Source organism: Plectropomus leopardus, chromosome 7, assembly GCF_026936395.1.
Source record: "Plectropomus leopardus strain MGB_pleo_1.0 chromosome 7, ASM2693639v1, whole genome shotgun sequence".
Lineage (NCBI taxonomy): Eukaryota > Metazoa > Chordata > Actinopteri > Perciformes > Serranidae > Plectropomus > Plectropomus leopardus.
The window spans coordinates 20,012,918-20,033,092 of record NC_142182.1 but is presented as its reverse complement, the minus strand read 5'-3'; the positions used below and the strand labels follow the sequence as shown (position 1 = coordinate 20,033,092).

General features: G+C 40.0%; 1 protein-coding gene across 2 annotated transcripts in view; it reads right to left on the bottom strand.

Annotated features, from left to right (window-relative positions):
- LOC121950145 (chemokine-like protein TAFA-5) overlaps positions 1-17,648 on the bottom strand; it is a 43,618-nt gene extending 25,970 nt beyond the window's left edge. The window contains exons 1-2 of one of the 2 annotated variants that reach the window (XM_042496063.2): positions 16,738-17,648; positions 3,547-3,696 (exon numbers count right to left, since the gene is read on the bottom strand). In XM_042496063.2, the coding sequence (XP_042351997.1) occupies positions 3,547-3,696; positions 16,738-16,828 (241 nt within the window). In that variant the 5' untranslated portion in view covers positions 16,829-17,648. The remainder of the gene's footprint in view (positions 1-3,546; positions 3,697-16,737) is intronic. The other variant, XM_088080162.1, reaches the window with a different exon arrangement.
- Between the last annotated feature and the right edge of the window lie 2,527 nt (positions 17,649-20,175).

The window sequence follows — 20,175 nt, the reverse complement described above, 5'->3', positions numbered from 1 at the left end:
CCAGCACATCTCTCTCTCTCTCTTAATGTGAAGTCAGACAGCAGCTCCTCTCTGCTCTCTGAGATGTTCATAGTTTACAGAATCAATCAATTTAAAAAAATTCTCCACACATTGTTTACAATGTGCTCCAAGCATTCGTAACCTCAAAGTCCGAGCCAACCCACTGCTAGAACAACCTACTCACTTTTATCAGCCATTCCAGTTGGCAATAACAACTGTGCACAGTGCATGCTATGAAATTTTACTTTTAAATGCCATTCGTATACTCCTCCACCTTCCCATAAAAATGCAACATTAAAGGTATCATTACTTGTAACACAAAAAATGTCATTTATATGATAAAACGTCCCCATGGCTTATACTATGTAGTAAAAACAAGCCGAGAGCCGAGAAGCAGCAGACAGATTAACGACCAAAAGAACCATGTGGCTGTGCAATTCAACTCATTCAAACACAACCCATCCACTATGAGGTACACCGGCATCTAACATGTGAAAACACCAAGAGGAGATGAAGTCAAGAACATGCTTTTACGAACAGGCGTTCTACATTTTCACCCTTAATACTCTGTCACACAGCTCCAGGTTGATTCTTTTTTTTTTTTGGAGTAATACAGGGAGAAAAAAAAAAAACAGGAAGCTGCTGATGAGTCTCTGAGCTCAGAAAACAGGTTGCAGCAAACAGCAGCATCCAGTCCGCTGCAGAAAATATCCTCCCAGAGCTGCAGAGCACGCTCAGACACTTTAAATCATTGACAGCAAAAATTTTAACCTGTTCAGCCCCAATAAAACCAACTAAGCCATCTATGAATACTATAGTGCAATATAGGGCCGACCAGAACATTTCCATGTCATCTGCGGAGGAATGTGTCCTGCTGTGCTTACTGCCCAGAAGTCCCCAAAAGGAGGAAATAGAGAAAACATAAGCTCCAACACTTTCTCAGACTCGTCTTCAGACTTGGCAGTGGACTTCCCTGTCTACATATTACGCAGTAGATATCCTCCTACATCTGCTGTTGACATTTCGGGATGTCGCAACTGTGATGTCAACACAAGCACATGATGGGACACAATACAGGAGTGTTTGCTACTTTTATTTTGAAAGAGTACCTGCCAATGGGGAAACTCCTACACTCAATCGACCAATGTTGTAACTCATCACTCACTGAGTGTGTCATTATTCAAGACTTTTACATTTATACAACTGGCCTTGCTCTGCTGCAGTCCAGCTAAAAACAATTAGATGTACAATAGAACGAGGTGTGTAATATTTCATACCTTCCTTATACGGTACAAGTATGCAGCGCAAACACCCTCCATCCCTGACACCACCTGACAGCAAGTGCACTATTTACTGCAGCTTTTCAGACTAATAAATATACAATAGAAATCAACAAAATGTTAAGAAAAGCATTATATTTACACCCTCCTTCCCTTACTAAACAGAGAACAACACCATAGAAGACTGATGAGGCTTAACTGGCGTGTTAACTCATAAAATAGACTTTAATCAAGCTCAACAGAAAAAAATAAAATTCACTCAAACCACCTTGGTTACTCTTGCTAGTAATCTAGTTAGTAAGTCCACTGTTCCAACAATAACCAGCTACAGTTTGGTCGACATAAATCCTTAAATCACCAAGTTAGATGTTTCAAAACAAAAACAAAAAACAAAACATGCTGTTATTTCCCAAGATCTCTCTCTGCCTGCTGGCAGCCAGCTGTTTACAGTCCTGTAACTTAAAAATCCACCTTCCAACACCTCCAAAGGTATCTGATTTCCTCTTGCCCCTGCTGATTACATGAAAACAATCTTTGTTGAATCTTGCTGAATATGATACTTTCGGATAGTTTGTCCTAACTGTAACAGCTCTAAAGGAAATCAATGCTGATGTGAGTAAAAACGTTCCATTTCACCTGCAGTTTTACAGAGGAGAAAGCAGCAGGAGAGACTGCAGAGGTTCTTTAACTCAGCCAAACAACTGTTCACAGTCTCTGAAAATCACCAGGAGAGCCTGTAAAATCCCTGCAGAGCTGAACGAATCCCTCCAGCTGTTGTCATCGTCTCCAGATGGCAGAAAGAGAGAGAGGAGGAAAAAGGAGGAGACAGCAGGTGATGAAATGCAATGCAACTCTGGGCTGTTCCCATCTGGGCTTTGACTTTGTGAACTTTGCCGTCCAGATGAAGAGATGTGGAGGATTCAGAGGGGAAGCTGCAGATATCTGTGTGTTTGCTTTCTTCATAAACTGTAAGTTTAGCCTCAAGCTGTGAACCGACCTTCATCCTCAGAAGAGATTCTGCAGACTGGCGACATCTTCACACACTGAAATATCCACTATTAATTCTTAATTTAGCCCTAAACACACACCAAAGACCTAAATTATCCAAGTGGTCTTTATGGACATAAATAAGAACCATAAACTGAGCTTGTTAACTGCAGTAAATATAAAGCGAGACAGGAGAGACAGTAATGGAAAAACACGTAGGCAGGAGGTCGTGGTGAATGAACTGCTGAACAAATCATCATGAACAAATCATGCTTGCTTCTTCTCTAACCCTAACAAAGTGTTCATTTTAACACAAACCACTACCTTTACCTCACACAAAGCAAGTCGTGTCGTTTTTGTGTCTCAACCTAAACAAACCTTAACCCAAATACTGTCACCTCATAAAGCGAATTAATTGATTTGAAACACACAGACAAATTAAGTCGTCATACTGATAGACCTGAGATCATAAAATGCTTAATGGAATTTCCAAGGACATGGCAACCCGATCTTCAGGAAAAATCTTGGCATTAACATTTTTTCAAACCACAAATACACTGGCTTTCTCTGCTATTATGTAGTGGATCCACTAAAACTTTATTCTTCTTTATGCTACAACAACGCTGTGGTTAACGTGGTTTGGTTAGGGCACAAAACCCACGTGGTCAGGGTTATGGAAAGATCATACTTTGGGTTAAAAGTAAAAATACTGCCTTTCACAGCATTATCCCAGCGGGAAATAGCAACAACCTAGTAACTCGTCAAAAAAACAAAACAAAAAAAAAGCTTTTCTTATGGCACTATCCCAGCAGGAAACACAGCAATGTCTCCATAAAAACAACCACTTTTTGCGACACTATTCTGGCAGGAAACGCAACGATGTGACAGTAATGAACAACTGCATTTCATTTCATGGCACTATGTTGGCAGGAACTGACCAATGTCTTGGTTAAAAAAAAAAAAAAAAAGGTTTTCCTGGCACTATTCTGGCAGGAGACGCTGAAATGTTTCAGTAAAAACAGCAATGTGTCGATAAAAAAAACTCTACATTTTCTAGCTATACAGCCAATGGAACGAGTCGCTAAAACACAACCAGTTTTGTTTTAGACACAGTACATATGAAATGTACAAATGAGACATAATTTCTGTTTGCAGAAACGTAAAACGCCACCATTTTCTCCTGGTGACTGGGCTGGGCATGGACAAACAGCATATTTTGTCTAATTCGGAAAGCTTGTTGTTTTTGGCAGCAGCCGTCAAAATACAACAAGTGCCTTACCGTCCACGCAGGCGGGTCTGGCTCGTGTCGTGCCAGCGATCTGTCCCTTCCTGCAGGCACAGCGGGCCGTCTGTCGGGCGATGGTCCTCCTCGGCTGGCTGCTGTCCCGGTCCAGGGTTACAATCTCACAGGTCCCCGCCGCCAGCTGACCTGAGCAAAGAATAAAAGTACATCATGTAGATAAATATTTTTACTGTTCTAATTTTGAGGACAATTTTTATATTCACTCAAAATATAATTTGTAATGTTTGCTATAATTTGCGCTTTTGTTCCGTTGCTGTTGATCAGTTTGCAGTGGCCTCAGTTTGAGAGTTGATAAATAGTTATTGATGGTGAATAATAATAAAGACTAGATGAGGATCACTGTGGTCATGTGACTGTCATCAGCTGAATCACTGACTCGTGTTTGTGCTCCTCTGGATTTATTTCCTGTCTATGAATGAAAATTAAAGCATCTCTTCCCAGCAGCAGGTGTGTGACAGTATTGTTTTCATGCTGTTTTCTCCACACGGCAAAGTCTTCCATTTTGATATTCCCCTCATTCGTGCCATGACTGGCAAACTGCTGCCATTTGAAACCAATTTACAGACAGACTGAGAGTTAAAATCACATCTCTGAAAATACAGAATTAGATTCAGTTCTCAAAATGATTATTGATGGAAAGAGGTTGATTCTGAGTTTGGGTGAATTATTAAACAGTTTTTCAGCCACTTCAGCCTCCATCAGCTGAAACATGACGATTAGAGGCTGCAATTCTCTCCTGAGATGAAAGTTTAAAAAGTGAGATAGAAATAAGTGTTCCTCTTCACTGCTGCTGCACCGCTGCACGAGCTTTAAAACAACACTTCAGAGTTTTGACTGATGGCTGCCGACAGTCTGAACTGACCCACAGCTGATTGTTTCCTGTCAGTCGGCTGACCCCGTCCTCATCCAACCTATCACAGAAATGATACCGCAGTAACCATAGAAACAAAATCCTGCTCTCTGATTGGCAGGCAGACATTTGTCAAGTGTTATATGTGTTCACCTCAAACACAGGTCTCTAAATCAGAGTTCAGGTTGTATTAAACTGCAGGTAATTAAAGCAACAGCGGGGATTTCACTAATTACACAATAAATTCACTCTTCTATGACCTTTAAGTCCCCTTTAGCAACATTTAAAACCGTCTTGAGGATAACTGAGCATCAGAAGGACGACTGGAACGCAGACCCACGCAGAGACCTTCAGAGGTGCAGGTGCTCAAAGTTAAAAAAGGGGCACATCAAACAGTGTTTTGCTACTGTAACAGACAGACATCAAAATCCAAGCAGCGGCTGGCTTAAACGGTAAATTCTATCATAAAAAATATTTTAAAAAACAGAAAAAGGACTAAAATACCACATGAAGAGCCCTGTCATGTGCGTCCAGTGTAGCCATTCATTATTGGGGAAAAACTGCCATTATTTTCTATTAAAATATTTATGTAAAAACAAATGACTTAAACATTATTAATGAAAATCGGTGTACGACATGAAACCAATTTTGTTCAAGTGTGTTAGTCAGCATGAAGGTTTTGGGGTAAAAAAACACTTTTGTGTTCACTTTGTGAAAGTCAAAATCACTGATTTATGTTCTCAAAAGGGAAACGTTGCAGATTTACATACTGCTTTGTTTACACCGCAGTGTGAGCTGTTTGTGCAGGTGAATGGTGTATGGCCTCCCTCCGTGCTGCCCGGGGCTCCCCGCTCACCTGCCGGCGGGGCCCCGCGGATTCCCCGTCGTCCTGCGGACCTTTGCCGGCGGAGGAGCGGGGAGTCGGTGGCTGAAGGCGCAGGCAGCCCGGAGGACAGTGTCACGTTAACGCTGATGTTAATGTTACCTTGTGCTGCGTCAGCTCCGTGGACTGCTGCGACGCCGTAAACCTGCTGGTTTTACAACAGACAAAAACTGTACAGAGTTTTTGTGTCAACTTGACTGCAAAATTTTGGACACTTTCTGTCAATACTTCTGTCCCGTCTCTTCTCTTCGATATCTTCTCTCTCTTCCGTCATTTTGCAGTCGTCTGTTTTGAGTATTTATTTTTGAAGTGGCGTCTTCACGTCACTTCGGTCTCGCGCTTAACAGCGTAAATGCGCTGTGCCACAGTGATAATCATCCGTGTCAAACACGGAGAGAAGAAGCTTTGATGCAGTCAGTTTGCATAATTGGGTTTTAGTTTCAGACCTAAATGCAGTGTCATAAAAGAACAATTAGCCTTCTTCTTCTTCTTCCTATTTTTAAGATTTTTTCAAAGACCAATTTAAGAGTTTTTGTTGCCAGTTAATGTATATTTTTTCTATTCAGGAATTCAATGAATTTGAAGACTTTTTAAGATTCTGGGGAACCCTGCTTTGAAAATGGTAATTTTTGCCAATACACTTTATTACCTTTTAGGTTTGGGCAGTCGGCCTTCATACCTTCCTGAAATTTCACTGAGGTAGGCTATGGGCCTACTGTATATATATAAAGGCGTAAGTGTGCAGCGCCAAGTCTAATAAATATACTATAGAACCCGACAAAATATTAAGAAAATTATTATTCTCATACCCTATTTAACAGAGAAACACAACTGTACAGCTTTTGAATTCAACTTTCTCTCAGTCACGGAAGACTGACGAGGCTTTTTCCTGTGAAGTTATCATAAATCACACGTCATTCAAACTCCAGTTTGTTAACCATCTGAGAAAATATTGGGGTGTGACCCTGTCGCATATCAGTATGTTTTATCACTATAATTTGAACTTGAAACCACTTTTTTTTAAAGCCAAAGTATGTGTAGTCTCTCATTTGAAAAGAACTAAAATAAAGGTGCAAATTTCCATTTGCATATGCTTACCAGTTGCATATGTTTTTCAATACAATAGATAAGCAAATGTACATAGTATGATAACCATAAATGTTCATATGATGGTATGCCTTGAAACTGAAATATCGCTGTAACCCAACTCGAGTGTCTTAAAAAAAGTTTGAAAAATTTCTTTGGACTTTTTTTGGAAGACTCACAGTATTGATAATAGAAATGTCCACTGTGCTCAGCTGAGGCTGAGGCTAAGTGACGGAGGGATGAGTGCTGGGTGAATCAGAGGGGACAGAAGCTGTATTTGGTCACTGTGGTGATGGCAGAAACCCCTCCTGCATGCTGATGAACTGTCATCAATAGAGCCATGGAGCATCCCCCCTCTTCAGAAAGGACCAGGACCTCAGAGTCAGGAGAACAGAGGGAGCAGTTCTTCAGAAAGACGGAGGGCAGTGGGGTCAGAGCAGGAACAACAGCCAACAACAGCAGCAGCTCATTTAGTCTTTCTGAGAAGCACTAACTACTAAAAAGGTTCAATAGACTTCCATGAAGCAGTGATACAGACAGGGACCCTTGAGGGATCACAACAACCCGCGAGGTGAGGGTCACATGATCAATGGAGGCAGCTTATCAAGTTCATAAGTAAAAGTAAAAAAGTATTACCATTAAAATATAAGTCAAGTACAAAAAGTAAAAGTTAAATTATGCAGAATGGCACATTTTAGAACCAAATATATTCTGTTACTAGATTATAATTCATGGTGCATAATGTGTTATTCAATTTAATGTTGTGGGGCCAATTTTAATTCCTTTATGTATTGCTGGATAGTCTTAACCTCTAAATTATATATCAGATTTTTTAAATTTCATTTATATTTTGCATTAAAATGTAAATCTGCAAAGTGACTGAAGATATCAAATAGACTTAGTGGGGTGAAAGTACGATAATTACCTTTAAGATAATAATAATAATAATAAAAAACTTTATCTTTCATAGCACTAACACTGTTACGGTGTACTTAACAGAATAAAATAAAATAGGATGAACCCTGCTATTTCTAAAAAATGCAAAATAAAAATAACAAAAATAATAGTTGGCTAAGACCAGATAAAACAGAGATTTTAAAATATTTCTGAGGAGACATGCTTTTTCTTGGTTATCTTGCGTTTAAGGTGAAATGTAAGAGATCCTCTCTTGACAAAAGCTTTGTAAGGGAATTGTTGAGTATAAATTGTTATTTTATAGTTTTAAAGGCCACTCTTTCCCTCATCTTTGTTTTTTTACTCTTTTCTGTCATTCCTGCAGCTGTAGCTGTCTGAAGTCGTGACTGTCAGAGTGAAAAGCTTCAGCCTGAAACACAATGCAGCGTCAGGTTTTGATGTGGCGAGCAGCGTTTCCCTGTAAGCAGCGTTTTTGTAAAACATTAATGAAGACCTTTGTTGTTGTTTCTATCAGATCAGCGTCATCGATGTTGTCCGTCAGCTGAGTTATCATTCAGGAGGATTAATGTCTGTGTGAGGACGAGAATAATTTCCTGCCAAAACACACAAGCTCTTCCACTGCTACAGGAAAATGACATGACAAAATTTAAAAAAACATTGTATAGCCAATAATATTACTGGAGTTATACTGCTGTATGACTGTGAGCTCCAGTTTAAAGGATTCACGTAGTAGTAACTAGTTATGTTTCATAAAAAAACAGATTTAACAGACTGATGGTTTTTTTCAAACAAAGGTGGAATGTAACTAAGTACATTGGCTCAAGTACTGTAGTTAAATACCATACAATTTTGAGGTGTTTGTACTTGATTTGAGTATGTCCATTTATCCACATTATCTCGGAGAGAAATATTGTAGCTCCACTATATTTGTGTCACAGCTTCAGTGATTTTTCAGATTTGTAGATTAAATAGCCAACAGGATACAAAGGAATTAAAATGAGCACTACCTTAAATGTCTACAGCAGTACAATGCAGCATACATATTAATGCTGCAGGAATATTAATCCAAAAACATCAGATAGAATAGGAGAACACTGTTTTACTTTGCGTTGAATACTTTTACTTTAAGCACTTAAAGTACGTTTTGCTGACAATACATAGTATTACTAAAGTATGGCTTTAGTGTAGTATTCGTACTTCCACCACATTAAAGGATTTTATTACTTCCACCACCTCTGCTCTTAAAAACACTAACACTGTTGAGATCTCTGTGTTGAGACTCTCCGCTGTTTTAATGAAGCTCATAATTACATCTGACAGCGTGCATTAACACGACTTCTGCTCTCTGTCTGATGTGTTCTCCCCCTCCTCCTCTTAGCCTGGAGGCTACATGTAAGCTAATAAACTCCCTCATCTCTGTCTGAGAGCTGCTGTGATGATGGTTATCACCTCCTCCGGCTCTCTGTATGAATACAGATAGAGCTCTGTGAGCTCAGCACTTAATATACGTTGATGTTTAAAGGGTTACAGGTCACAAAGGAAAGTCTTGGAATTTCATATCTGATGGCCAGGGACACAGCGTTTCCCTGGCCATCAGATATGAACATTCACTCCACTAAGTGTTATCATATCATATTGCATAACTGTATATAAGACGACAATGTATCCTTATGCCACTGTTTGAATGAAATGTAAAAAAAGTTAGCAGCACACAGACGGTGTTGTCATGTTAAGTACTTAATATAAAGTCAAACAGGTTTGGTTTACAAAAATATAGTTGCATAGGTAAGGTTTATAAAAGTAAGGTAGGTTTCAGAAAGTAAAAGTATATTATTTAAGATTAGAAAAAGGAACATGGTTTGGCATTGTTGCATAATGTACTAAATTAAAAGTCACTTAGGTGTGGTTAAGGAAAGTCAAGTCTCATAGGCTGGATTTAGGATTGTTAAATTACATAGGCCACAGTTAGAAAAACAAATATGTTGACAACATACATACCTTAAAAAAAACTAAAAGCTCACTTGGTTTCGCATGGAATACAAACACTGGTCTGGAAAGTCCTGTATTTGTTTGACCCATCCACCATGCTGCCGACTTCTGCTCTTTATACTACTTTCTACATCACTCCCGTCAGTAAGTTGGTCATGTCATTGCAGTCTTCCCTATTACGTGGGTAATACACAAATTCTAGTGCAATAATTTTTGTAGGTATATGTACAAACAGTGCATGAGAACAGCCATCATGACATCAACCATTGATTTGTGGACTACCATATTACAGACCTCAACTTCTGCACTTTGATCAATGCCATCTTGGTATGTTTGAACCAGAAGTGATCATAGTATTTAGACAAGAGGGTGGGGCTGTTGAGGAGTGAGGGGTGAATCTGATTGAGAACCCAAAATGACAAACCCCTGTTTAATCAAGTGAAAAGTGGGGTTATTTTTTCAGACTTCTTAACAATCAGACTTTGTTTTGCAGCAAGTGGAATCACCACCTGCTGGTCATTAGAAATAATTACAAGTTTAAGGCACTTCAGCATTGGCTTAAGGTTTCAGACCAGGAAAGATGGTGACCTTGGTTAAAGATTTGAAAAGTCAACAATGACTTGAAGCATGAGACATCCGTACTTTATCAAAAAATAACAAGACATTCAACATTTTGGTACATAGGGTTATTCACTCTCTTGTGAAGAATTAGATGAGAAGATTGATAACATTATGACGTTTCTCATGCATTCCACTGCTGTCATTAAGTCACCAAACATCTAGAACCAAATATTTGGGTGTGACGAGCCTTTAAAGTGAAGTCAATAAAAAAAAGATAAAAGTTCAAATCAAGAGGATCAGTATTACAGTTCCACTTTTCTCTTTCAACGACCCTAAGCCCTTGGAGCTACTGAGGGCCAAGAAGCCCCAGAGCTTTCTACAATAATTGGGATTCAGTCTGCATGTAGATGATGTAAGAGACACTGCTCAGGAACAGGTATCCCATAGTAACCAGAGATAGCAGCAGAGGCAGCGGCGGTGGGCCTCTGTTTGCTCATTAGCTGCAGCTCGTCACCAGCCTTCTTTAACTCTCCATCTGCTGCAACACACCAGAGGGAAACTGTTATCGTCTCGTCTCTATTGGTATGAGCAGAGGATGCTGGGAGAAGACGAGTGAACAGGGTGTTCACTGTAAACATGATTAAAGAGACAGCGGCATTCATTGAAATGGTCAGAAAACAAAAGATGGAGAAAATGAAGGAAATCTGACAACTGAGGCTCTTCTTGAAATAAAGCCAAAAAGAGATTTAGGAAGGTCACAGGAATTAACTGATAAGAATTTGGTTGTCAAAAGTGTTGGCGAGTGTTAGTTATATGTAATGATTGTGACAATAATGTCATTGCTTTTTTTTTTAAAGATATTTTTTAGGGTGTTTTTGCCTTTAATTGATATCACAGCAGTCCTATCAATCAGGACAGTGTGAAAGGGGGAGAGAGAGAGGGGATGACATTCAGCAAAGGGCCAAGGCTGGACTCAAACCCTCGGCCACAGCCTCTGAACATGGGGCGCCCGCTCTATCCACCTAGCCACCGACACCCTGATAATGTCATTACTGAAGTTGTGTCTGCACCTCACTGTGTTCTTTGTTTAGTTTACAGTTTTATGTATTCATGTCCAGTTTAAAACCAGTCCTACCACGGTAAGCTCGGGGCTCATTTGCAGCCAAAGTCCCTGAACAGAACGTGCAACATATTAAAAATAAAGTGGTGTAATAAAAAGTAATGTGATGTATTAAGTAGCATTAAAATTTAATGATAGCACTGAAGGTTGTGAGGACATGAGTGTGTGTCATAAACTTCAAACTTTTCTTTAAAAAATGAATAACCTGTTCCAACTACTGAGATAAAAAAAACCTCTGGACAGAATAAAGTCAAGATAAAGTCAAAAAATAAATGCCATTAATATTACAGCGAACGCACCTGCATCTATTTACTTCAGCTTTCTTGTACAGCCATATTGTTCTTTATTTCTATTGTCTGTTACCTGCCAAGGGACTACGAATGTAAATTAGCATTCCTGCTAAGTTCGGCATATTTACATTTGTATTTTATACTAATGTTCATTAATATGCTGTGACCCTTTTAAATAAATGGTAAATAAATAAAGGTTATAATATTAATCTTTTTAATTCAACATTGACAACCAGGTGTTCTTGACAAAACTGTTAACTGTTAGCTTTACTTGTGAGTCACATGAGATGAGTTGTTTTTTGACACATAAAAATAACTAAAGGTCCACATAAGAGTACTGTAGTGACCCGAAAGTGGCACCGAAAGAGATTGCATTGTTTAGACAGCGCTGTGTGTCCAGCAGGAAACACTGGGTATTTCAGACAAAACATGATCCTTTCCTAACTATATCCAAGTAGTTTTAGTGTCTTAACCTAACTACACCTTCAAAATTTCGACTAAAACATTCAAAGTATATGCACAAATGTAACAAATACGTGGTTTGCATAGACATATAATACAAACAGTTTTTCTTCTGATTGGGTTGGTACCTGAGGTCCACAAGATCAAAAGTTCAAACGCAGGGTTCAATTGCAAAAACATATGTGTGTGGGTGGGTGGGTGTTTTATGTATTTTCCTAAATCATTTTTTGTGTAATACAAGGAACATTAGTCGAACTTCTTCACATTAACTTTTTCTGAATGTGAAAATGTTTGTCCATCAGCTAAGAACACATGTAATACTACACATGTTTCAGCTTCCTGCCAGAAGTCAGATTTGGTGTTAAGTTCAGTTCAGCTCCAAACTTTAGTTTGGAAAATGCAGTTTTTCCAGTGGCAGTAAAATCTTTATTACCTTCATAAAGAAAACTGTCCACACAGATAATGTCTTATTCAATTTTTTATATCTTGTATAACTTTATTATTATTCCTTTTTCACAGCAGTAATCTAAGTGTGATGACTTCCTGCCTGCAGGGATTGATGTGTGCAGTAAAACTCTTATTCGACTCGGCTGAATGAATCAACATAAAGTCTCGGAACAGCTCGCTCACATTACAGCAGAATAATGAAATTACAGCACGTTGTTTTCTCTGCTCAGACTGTTGTTTCCTCAATCACAGCTGACGTGTAATCTATTCCTGAACGAGAGGAAGGGTGCTACACCGACATCTAGTTGATATTAGTTTTTATTATCCATCATCCTTTTTTTAAAATCCCCTGCAAATTGAAAATAAGAACAACAATCACCGAGTAGGGAAACTGGAGTCACCGTGTTTGTCCTGAGAGGGAAGACAAAGGAATAATGATGAGGCTAAAATTGGTTTTGATGCAACGCCGTAACGGTTTGCTGATCCTCTGATGATGGTTAATGAGTCTCTGCAGCACGACACAAATCCAACACAAAGTCTCTGAAGCTGTTTGGAAACAGAAACCGTTGCAGAGGACTTCAATACGAGTCAAGGTCACTACTGTTGGGCGTGTTTTAACAAGATGACTGAGAGCAGCTTTCAAACAGGAAGTGACACTGAGACAGAGAGGTCAAAGATCAGACTGTGCTTCTTGTATTGATGATTCTGCCTCCTCCTCCTCCTCCTCCTCCTCCAGCCCGTAACCCTGAAATCAGTTAAGGTCCACCATCATAGAGGATGTTTCTCAGAGGAGACAGGGACTAACGGATTAAGTTTTAAACAGACCAGCAACATGGTGTTTATCAGAGGTTTGGACTTCAGTCATGGGACTTGGATTCAAGTCGGACTCAATTCACAAATTTGATGATTTTAGACCTGACTTGACATAATTAAAAAAAAGGCTAGCAAATTGACATAGATTTTAATACCAACTTCACTTTGACTCAAGCATTTTTGTTTGGAATACTTTATACCTTCCCCCAAGTCCAAAGATTAAATAGTATGTTATTTAAAAAGTATGCCACAAAACAGTTGATTTCCCTTCATTTCCTGAATCATCTAATGTTAACACTAATAATAACCAGCGAGTCACTACTTAATTCCCCAGATCCACTCTGATTGAACCAATCCAGCAGCATCCAGTCAAGCTGCAGATGAGAAACGTGAAGAATTGTAAGTTTTGCATGCAAACTGTAAATGGTGGTCAGCAAAATACAAACTGGATCTGAGTGCAAAGCCTTAGATTTACTTGTAACTTGGAGAACAATGATTTTTATTATTATTATTGTTGTTGTTGTTGTTGTTGTTGTTGTTGTTGGTGGTGGTGGTGGTGGTGGTGGTGGTGGTGTTGTTGTTGTTGTTGTTATTCAATTATAATAATGAATTCTGTATTATATTTTCTCCTGTTAAAGGACAATTTCAAGATTTACTGATGTTTATGGTAAAGGTATGTTTCACAATACAAAGCTAGAATCATGTAGCAACACGGTGATTTATTAAAAGGAGTTTAATCTATATTGTAAAAACATTTTTCCATGACAACTTTCAGCCAGACTTTACTGTTTGTCGCTGTGAGAGTCTTATTGTGAAGTCTGTCAGTGTCACAGCAGTTAATCATCTTGTTTTTGTCTCGGTGAGCTGAGGGGCTGAGGACAGTGTGATTTAAATTTTAAAAAGAGCCTCACTTTCATGCTCACTGTTGAATCACACGCAGACGTTCCTCCTCCAGATGAATTTATTCAAATCCAATTACACCCTCTGCAGCTTTTTGCTCCGTTAATTTCTGTTTGTGTTTTGCTTTGTTTTTTTTCCTCTCAGCTGCTGATTTTTTCTTTCATTCAGTGTGTTCATAATTCCCATGAATATGTGCTCGACTTAATGGAGCATTGAGAATTAATTTGGACTCTGCAGGCTCCTTAGGTAAGCTTTTCTACACCACAGGCACAACAGTGTATCTGCTGCATAATAGGCTTGTTTCCAGGACCTAAATGAGCTTTATGAACAGGCAGAGAGAAAGAAAAGAGAAATACAGTAAACAGAGAGCATGGAGGAATGAAATTTAGTCTGCAGTTTGTGCTCATTAAAGTTTTTCACACTGAGATGACCAGTGAAGAAGAGACACCAGCAGACACTAACTCCAAAAACAGGTTCGTTAGGGTCTTTAAAAGGGACTTTAAATGTATTTCTCAGTACATGCCAGCAGGTGTAACATTACCAAAAATATGATGCTGCAAACCAGTCAAGTGGCATTTACAGTTTACATCCATGTCTGTGAAAACATGCATGCTTCACACGCGTCTTCCCTCCGGCAGCACAGAAGATCTATGTAATCAGCACAGTTTCAAGGTAGACACTCGAAATGCAAGTGGTGCCACATCAACATGAGATGCGGCAAGACCACGTCCAGTTAAAAAGCTGCCGGTAACAATGTAGTATAAGGAGTGCAAGGGCATCCATAGGCAGGGTGGGAGGGGCGATGGATGAGTCCAACAAACCCTAGACTTCCATGAATCTGGTGTTCGCTTCCCGTCTGAATGTAATGTTAATCCTAACCATCGGTGCATGTGCGTTTGTTGGCATCCCGGCGTTGGTTACCATGTGCTGTTGTTGCCTAAACATAACCACGTGCAGTCTAATCCCACCATTTGCTTGTGTTGACATCACAGTAGCAACATCCCGAAATTTAAAGGGCAGACACAGAGGATACCTAAAACGGCAATATATAGACAGGAAAGTCCACTGCAAAGTGGCAATATGTGATGACTTGGAATGGGAACATGTGGGGGTGGGTTGCCTTTTCTTTACCAAGGACCAAACCAGACCCTCGCAGACAAGCGTACACTGCTTATTGAAGCCACATGATAAAAAAACATCCTGTGTATCCCTAACTTGCTTAATGGCACAGGCTTCCTAAATAGGAACAAACAAAGTGGCGCAGACTGAGCCACACAACACTATTCCAGCAAATAAGGAACTGGCGGTGTTCTTGCTTGTGCACAGGACAGGAGAAAGGCTGTAGGAGCGAGAGGGACATTAAATCTAACACACAATAACAAACCAAACTCCATATTGACAATCTTTCTCCAGAATTACTGATTTCATCTTTAAGTAAAGGGTCTGAATACTTCCTTCAACACTGGCATGCAGGCATAAAAAAAAACATATCCAGATAGGTTGCGGCTGCTGAGGTGCAAAGCGTCAAACAGGCAGAACAGATGGCTGGGAAGACAGAGCAGAAGCACAAAAGACAATCTGGCAAAGAGTGGGATGGGACTAGGCTGGTGTGTTTATACTGCAGGGCTGATGGTGGAAGAAGGAACAGGTGTGCAGGTGGACGGGTGATTCAGGTGATGATGGGGGATGTTCAGAGGGAGGGATCTGAAATGAGAGGAGAGTTGGAACGTGGCAGGGAAAACAACTCACTAAGTATCAGGTCATTTCTAATGCTTTCAGTAAAGTGTTACAGAGACTGTTTTGCCTTTTAGACTTGAAACAATTGGTTGATTCATTGATTAATCACTTGGCCAAAAATGTATCACCAGCTATTTCAAAACTGATTTTTTTATTTTTATTTTTTATTTTCTGACGTCAGCTTCTTTATGATGTGCTGTTTAACATAACTATAAAACAAGATATTTGGAACTGGGATGGATATTTTTCTTAAGTGTCTGACATTTTATAGAGTAAACCATTTATGAATATGTAAAAAATATATTTATGTTCATATTGATTAACCCTTTTAAACCCCAGCAAATTGACTGTATTTCTTTCAAAATCACGGGAATAAGGCTATGAGCTACTTAACATGAAATGGCCCAAATTATAGTAAGAAATCTGCAAAAAGTTACAAGAAAATTACCTGAAAATAAGCAAAGGAAATAAAAGAGAAAAAAAGAAAGGACAAAACAAACAGATAAAAATGTCTGGAAAAAAAGTGAACATAAAGTGTTTTTGTATTGTTTTTTCCTGTGACATAGCTTTACATATATAATAATTATAGTTTTAAAGACATTTTTCATAGTAAGGGAGAGTCAGGTAGAGAGAGAGCTAGAGTCATAGTGTTTCCTCTTTGTAGGCTATCATCTGGTTTTAATCGGTCTGGATTTTTCCAGAAAAAAATAGCGGACCTGCGCTGGAGCTCAGTCCTCCTCCTGAGCGCCACAGCCCGGCCAAACGGCCCAGTCCGGCCTGGTCGAAAGCTTGTGCTCATTTAGCTGTTTTGCTGCTACTGCTAATCTCTTCTCTATCTCCCGCCTTTTGTCAGCATGTCATCCACTGCTCACGCGCACACGGGACGACAGGTGCGCAAAACACGCATGCACACGCGCGCACACATGTAGGCTAGATTTTATCTCTGCTCTATCGTTAGAGCATTAAAATAATCAGAATTTTAAAAAAAAATTAAAAGAAAAAAACACCCTCTCTGTGACCTGTTGAGGCACTCTGGATACTCACTTGACCTCACACACGCGCGCGCGCGCACACACACACACACAAAGTCTGTGACCGGACTACAGAGCTGTACCTTCTCTGAGGATGTGGTTGTGGAGCAGCAGAAGGAGCAGGAAGCAGACCGCAGCGGCAGTCAGAGCCCAGGCCAGCCGGAGGAGCTGCATGAGGGAGAGCCGCGAGCCGCACGGGGATCCAAAAAGTCCAAACTGTGATTATCCGCAGGCGGGTGCCTCCTCACTGCGCCACATCCATCTCGGTTCGACCCAGAGGAGGATGGAGAGCAGAGACGGCTGGCATCTCTGGGATATAAAACCACACACGAGCCTGAAGTGACAAATCCACAGTGGAGGAGATTTTTAAGCAGCTGTGAGGTTTTTGTTTTCCCACTCCTGGAGAAGCTGCCGGGGTCCTCGACGCGTTCCCCGGCGCGTCACGGTGCGCAGCAGCGGCCAGCGGCAGCAGATGCCCTTCGGGATCCCCTTCACTTCAGCATGTTCATCAAAATACAAGATCTGCTCCGGGTGTGAAGTTTTCCAATTCTCCACCTCCAACTTACAGCTCTCTGCGCTTCGGATCCACCGGGAGTCTCCGTCCGCTTGTCCACGTAAATCCCACCAGAAGTGGAAAAACCGACACCGGGCCCGGCTGAAGCTGCTCAGCGGGCATGTTGCACGCTCTTTCGCCGGGTATGTCGCCCCGCGGACCGGCAGGTCGTTGCCCGGCTGTCCGGTGGTGAAGAGTATAGGAGGAGAAGAAGATGCAGCAGCAACCTCCAGGTCTGAATATCCGCCGCGATCTGCAGCGTCCACACCGACTCTCTCTCTCTCTCTCTCACTCTCTCCCTCACACTAACTCTCTCTCTCTCACTCACTCTCTCTCTGTCTGTCTTTTCACTGACTGACGTCACGCCGGTTACAATAACTCGTGTCAAATCCAAATCCATCCACCGGCTGTAAGGTACCGGGACTGATGCTGTACAGCAGGGGCGGAAAACAGGAATCTGTGGGTCACTCTGTGTGTGTGTGTGTGTGTGTGTGTGTGTGTGTTTGTTTGTTTAACTGAGGAAATGCTCAGCAGATTAATAAAAAGTGAAAATAACTTTGGCCACTCGTTTTTCTTAACCTGTCAGACTTCTTTCTCATTAAAGCATCTTCACAGCCGAACATAACCATGATTCTTTGCAAAATATGTAGCAGCATTGCAGTCAAGACTGCAGTGGCCCTGAGGGTCAAAACACTACAACATTTGTTAAAACACAACATTTCCAAAAGCAAAACACATTTAAGAAAACCAAATATTTCCCAAAATGAAATCCTTCCTAAAACACTACAACATTTAAATTAATTAAATGTTAATTTAATTAAATAATTTTCATTTTTTGGGGGGAAATTTTGTTTTGGGAAATGTTTTGTTTTTCTGAAAGGTTGTAGTGTTTTAAGAAATGTAGTGTTTTGGAAAATGAAGAAGACTTTTCTAAAATAGTGTAGTGTTTTGGAAAATGTTTCGGGAAATGTTGTGGTGTTTTCAGAATAATTGTTGTGTTTTGGCCCTCAGGGCCACTGTACAAGTCCACCTAAACTGAGTACAAGTCATGATCAGACTGTTGCAAGTTTAACACTGAAACAAACTTTTTATGATAACTGGAAAATGCAAACCATCAACAACAAATTAAGATTGCTCTTCTTGCATCTTTTTGCATGCATATTGTTTGTATGTGTGTATGTATGAGTGCATCATGAGAAGTATCTTGATAATATCAAAATGCATTGCAGTGATGATTTTGGCAAATGTGTGTGAATTTCCTGCTGTTTTCTATGACGAAAGAAATACAAATTCTAAGGAGCTTCAAACCAACTTCACCGTAAGTAATGCAACACTTCTTTTTACACATCAGTGATATCCTTGCAACTGCGGGCTTGATTGTACTTTGAATAAAATTCACAGTCCTCTTCCTCTGAGACTGGGACAAGGCTGAGAAAAACATGGTTGAGTTCAATATGAGACCTTCAAAAAATGACAGATCTTGAGCACCACAATGCTGATGTGTAGCTCTAGAAGCTGATTTATTATTGTAGCTGGCAAAACAATCATTTCCAAAGTAGCCAAATGGGAGAGTCATGATTGCTTCATCACAATAGCTAATGTCTGCTAACAGCACTTATGGACTCATGTTAGCCCCACAAACAAACGCCACAACCAGGCCCTGTTGGACGCCTCCCTGTGGCAGATAAAACATGTTAAAGTGCCCTCTAGACTGCCCTTCATGCTAGAAAATTAGTTGGTCTCTATGTACATTTAAATGGTGAAATGATTAGATTAGACATATTGGTTGTCAGAGGGGGAATGCAGTTGTAGCAGCAGCATCAACCAGAGACCAGAAGCAGAGGGAAACTGCTAGCTGGACATGTGTGTTATTCATATAAAAACATGAGGAGACAAACTGAAACAGCTCTAAGAGAAATGTGACAAGCCAAAGTAGAATTGTGAAACTCATCGAAAAGTAAACAAAATGTTTTTGTTTTTTCAGGAACGAGACAAAGTTTTTGGAATGGATTGGCAGCTGATGAATTCCATCCTGATGATTTTGACCTTGAAATGTTCGGCAAACAAACATTATTTCAAATGTTAATGTCAAACACAAAGTCATATATATGCACATATCATCTGCATAAGGTGGAACAAACCCGTGGTTACAATAACTTTGTGTCCTTGAAAACCTTAAAAACACGTCACAGAAATTATAGAGAGCTGAAGGGAGTTTGAGGACTGACACCGAAACTGAAAAAGTAAAACATTCAAACGTAAGTCTGAGTCTAAAGGTGCAGGTTTTTATGTAAAGGGCAATACCCCACGAGGTGTACATTAACACTTTTTAATTCTAATCATTTCTAATTTTGTTATTTCTAAATAGCCAATTAATGAATCATTGATAATTCGATATCATCATCAGCTAATGATATGATTAGGCCAGTAGACATGAGTCGCTTCAGCAAAGACACCTTGATGTCCGCCCCCAAGTCTGCAGCAGAAGATGAATGGCCATCAAATCAGCCTCAGATCGGAGAGCCGGAATGGATGCAGGATGCATGAAAAATGCAGACGTTTGCCCCTGAAACTCTCATCCTACATTTAACATTAGCATGATGGGATAAACAAACATACACACACGCACACACACACACACACACACACACACACACACACACACACACACACACACACACACACACACACACACACACACACCTTATCAAACATATGCAGGTTTCTCACATTAGAGTAATGCCACTTTCCATTTACTTGAATTATGTTATATACAACCCACAGTACATATGTATATTGTGTGTGTGTGTGTGTGTGTGAGAGAGAGAGCGAGAGAGAGAGAGAGGTGGTTTCAGTTTGAATAACTGAAGCTCAGGAGCCTTATGTTTGCAGGATGTGATGCATGTAAAGTATCATATTTTCATACTGAATATATACACACACAGCTATGTATATGTACATTGTGTAT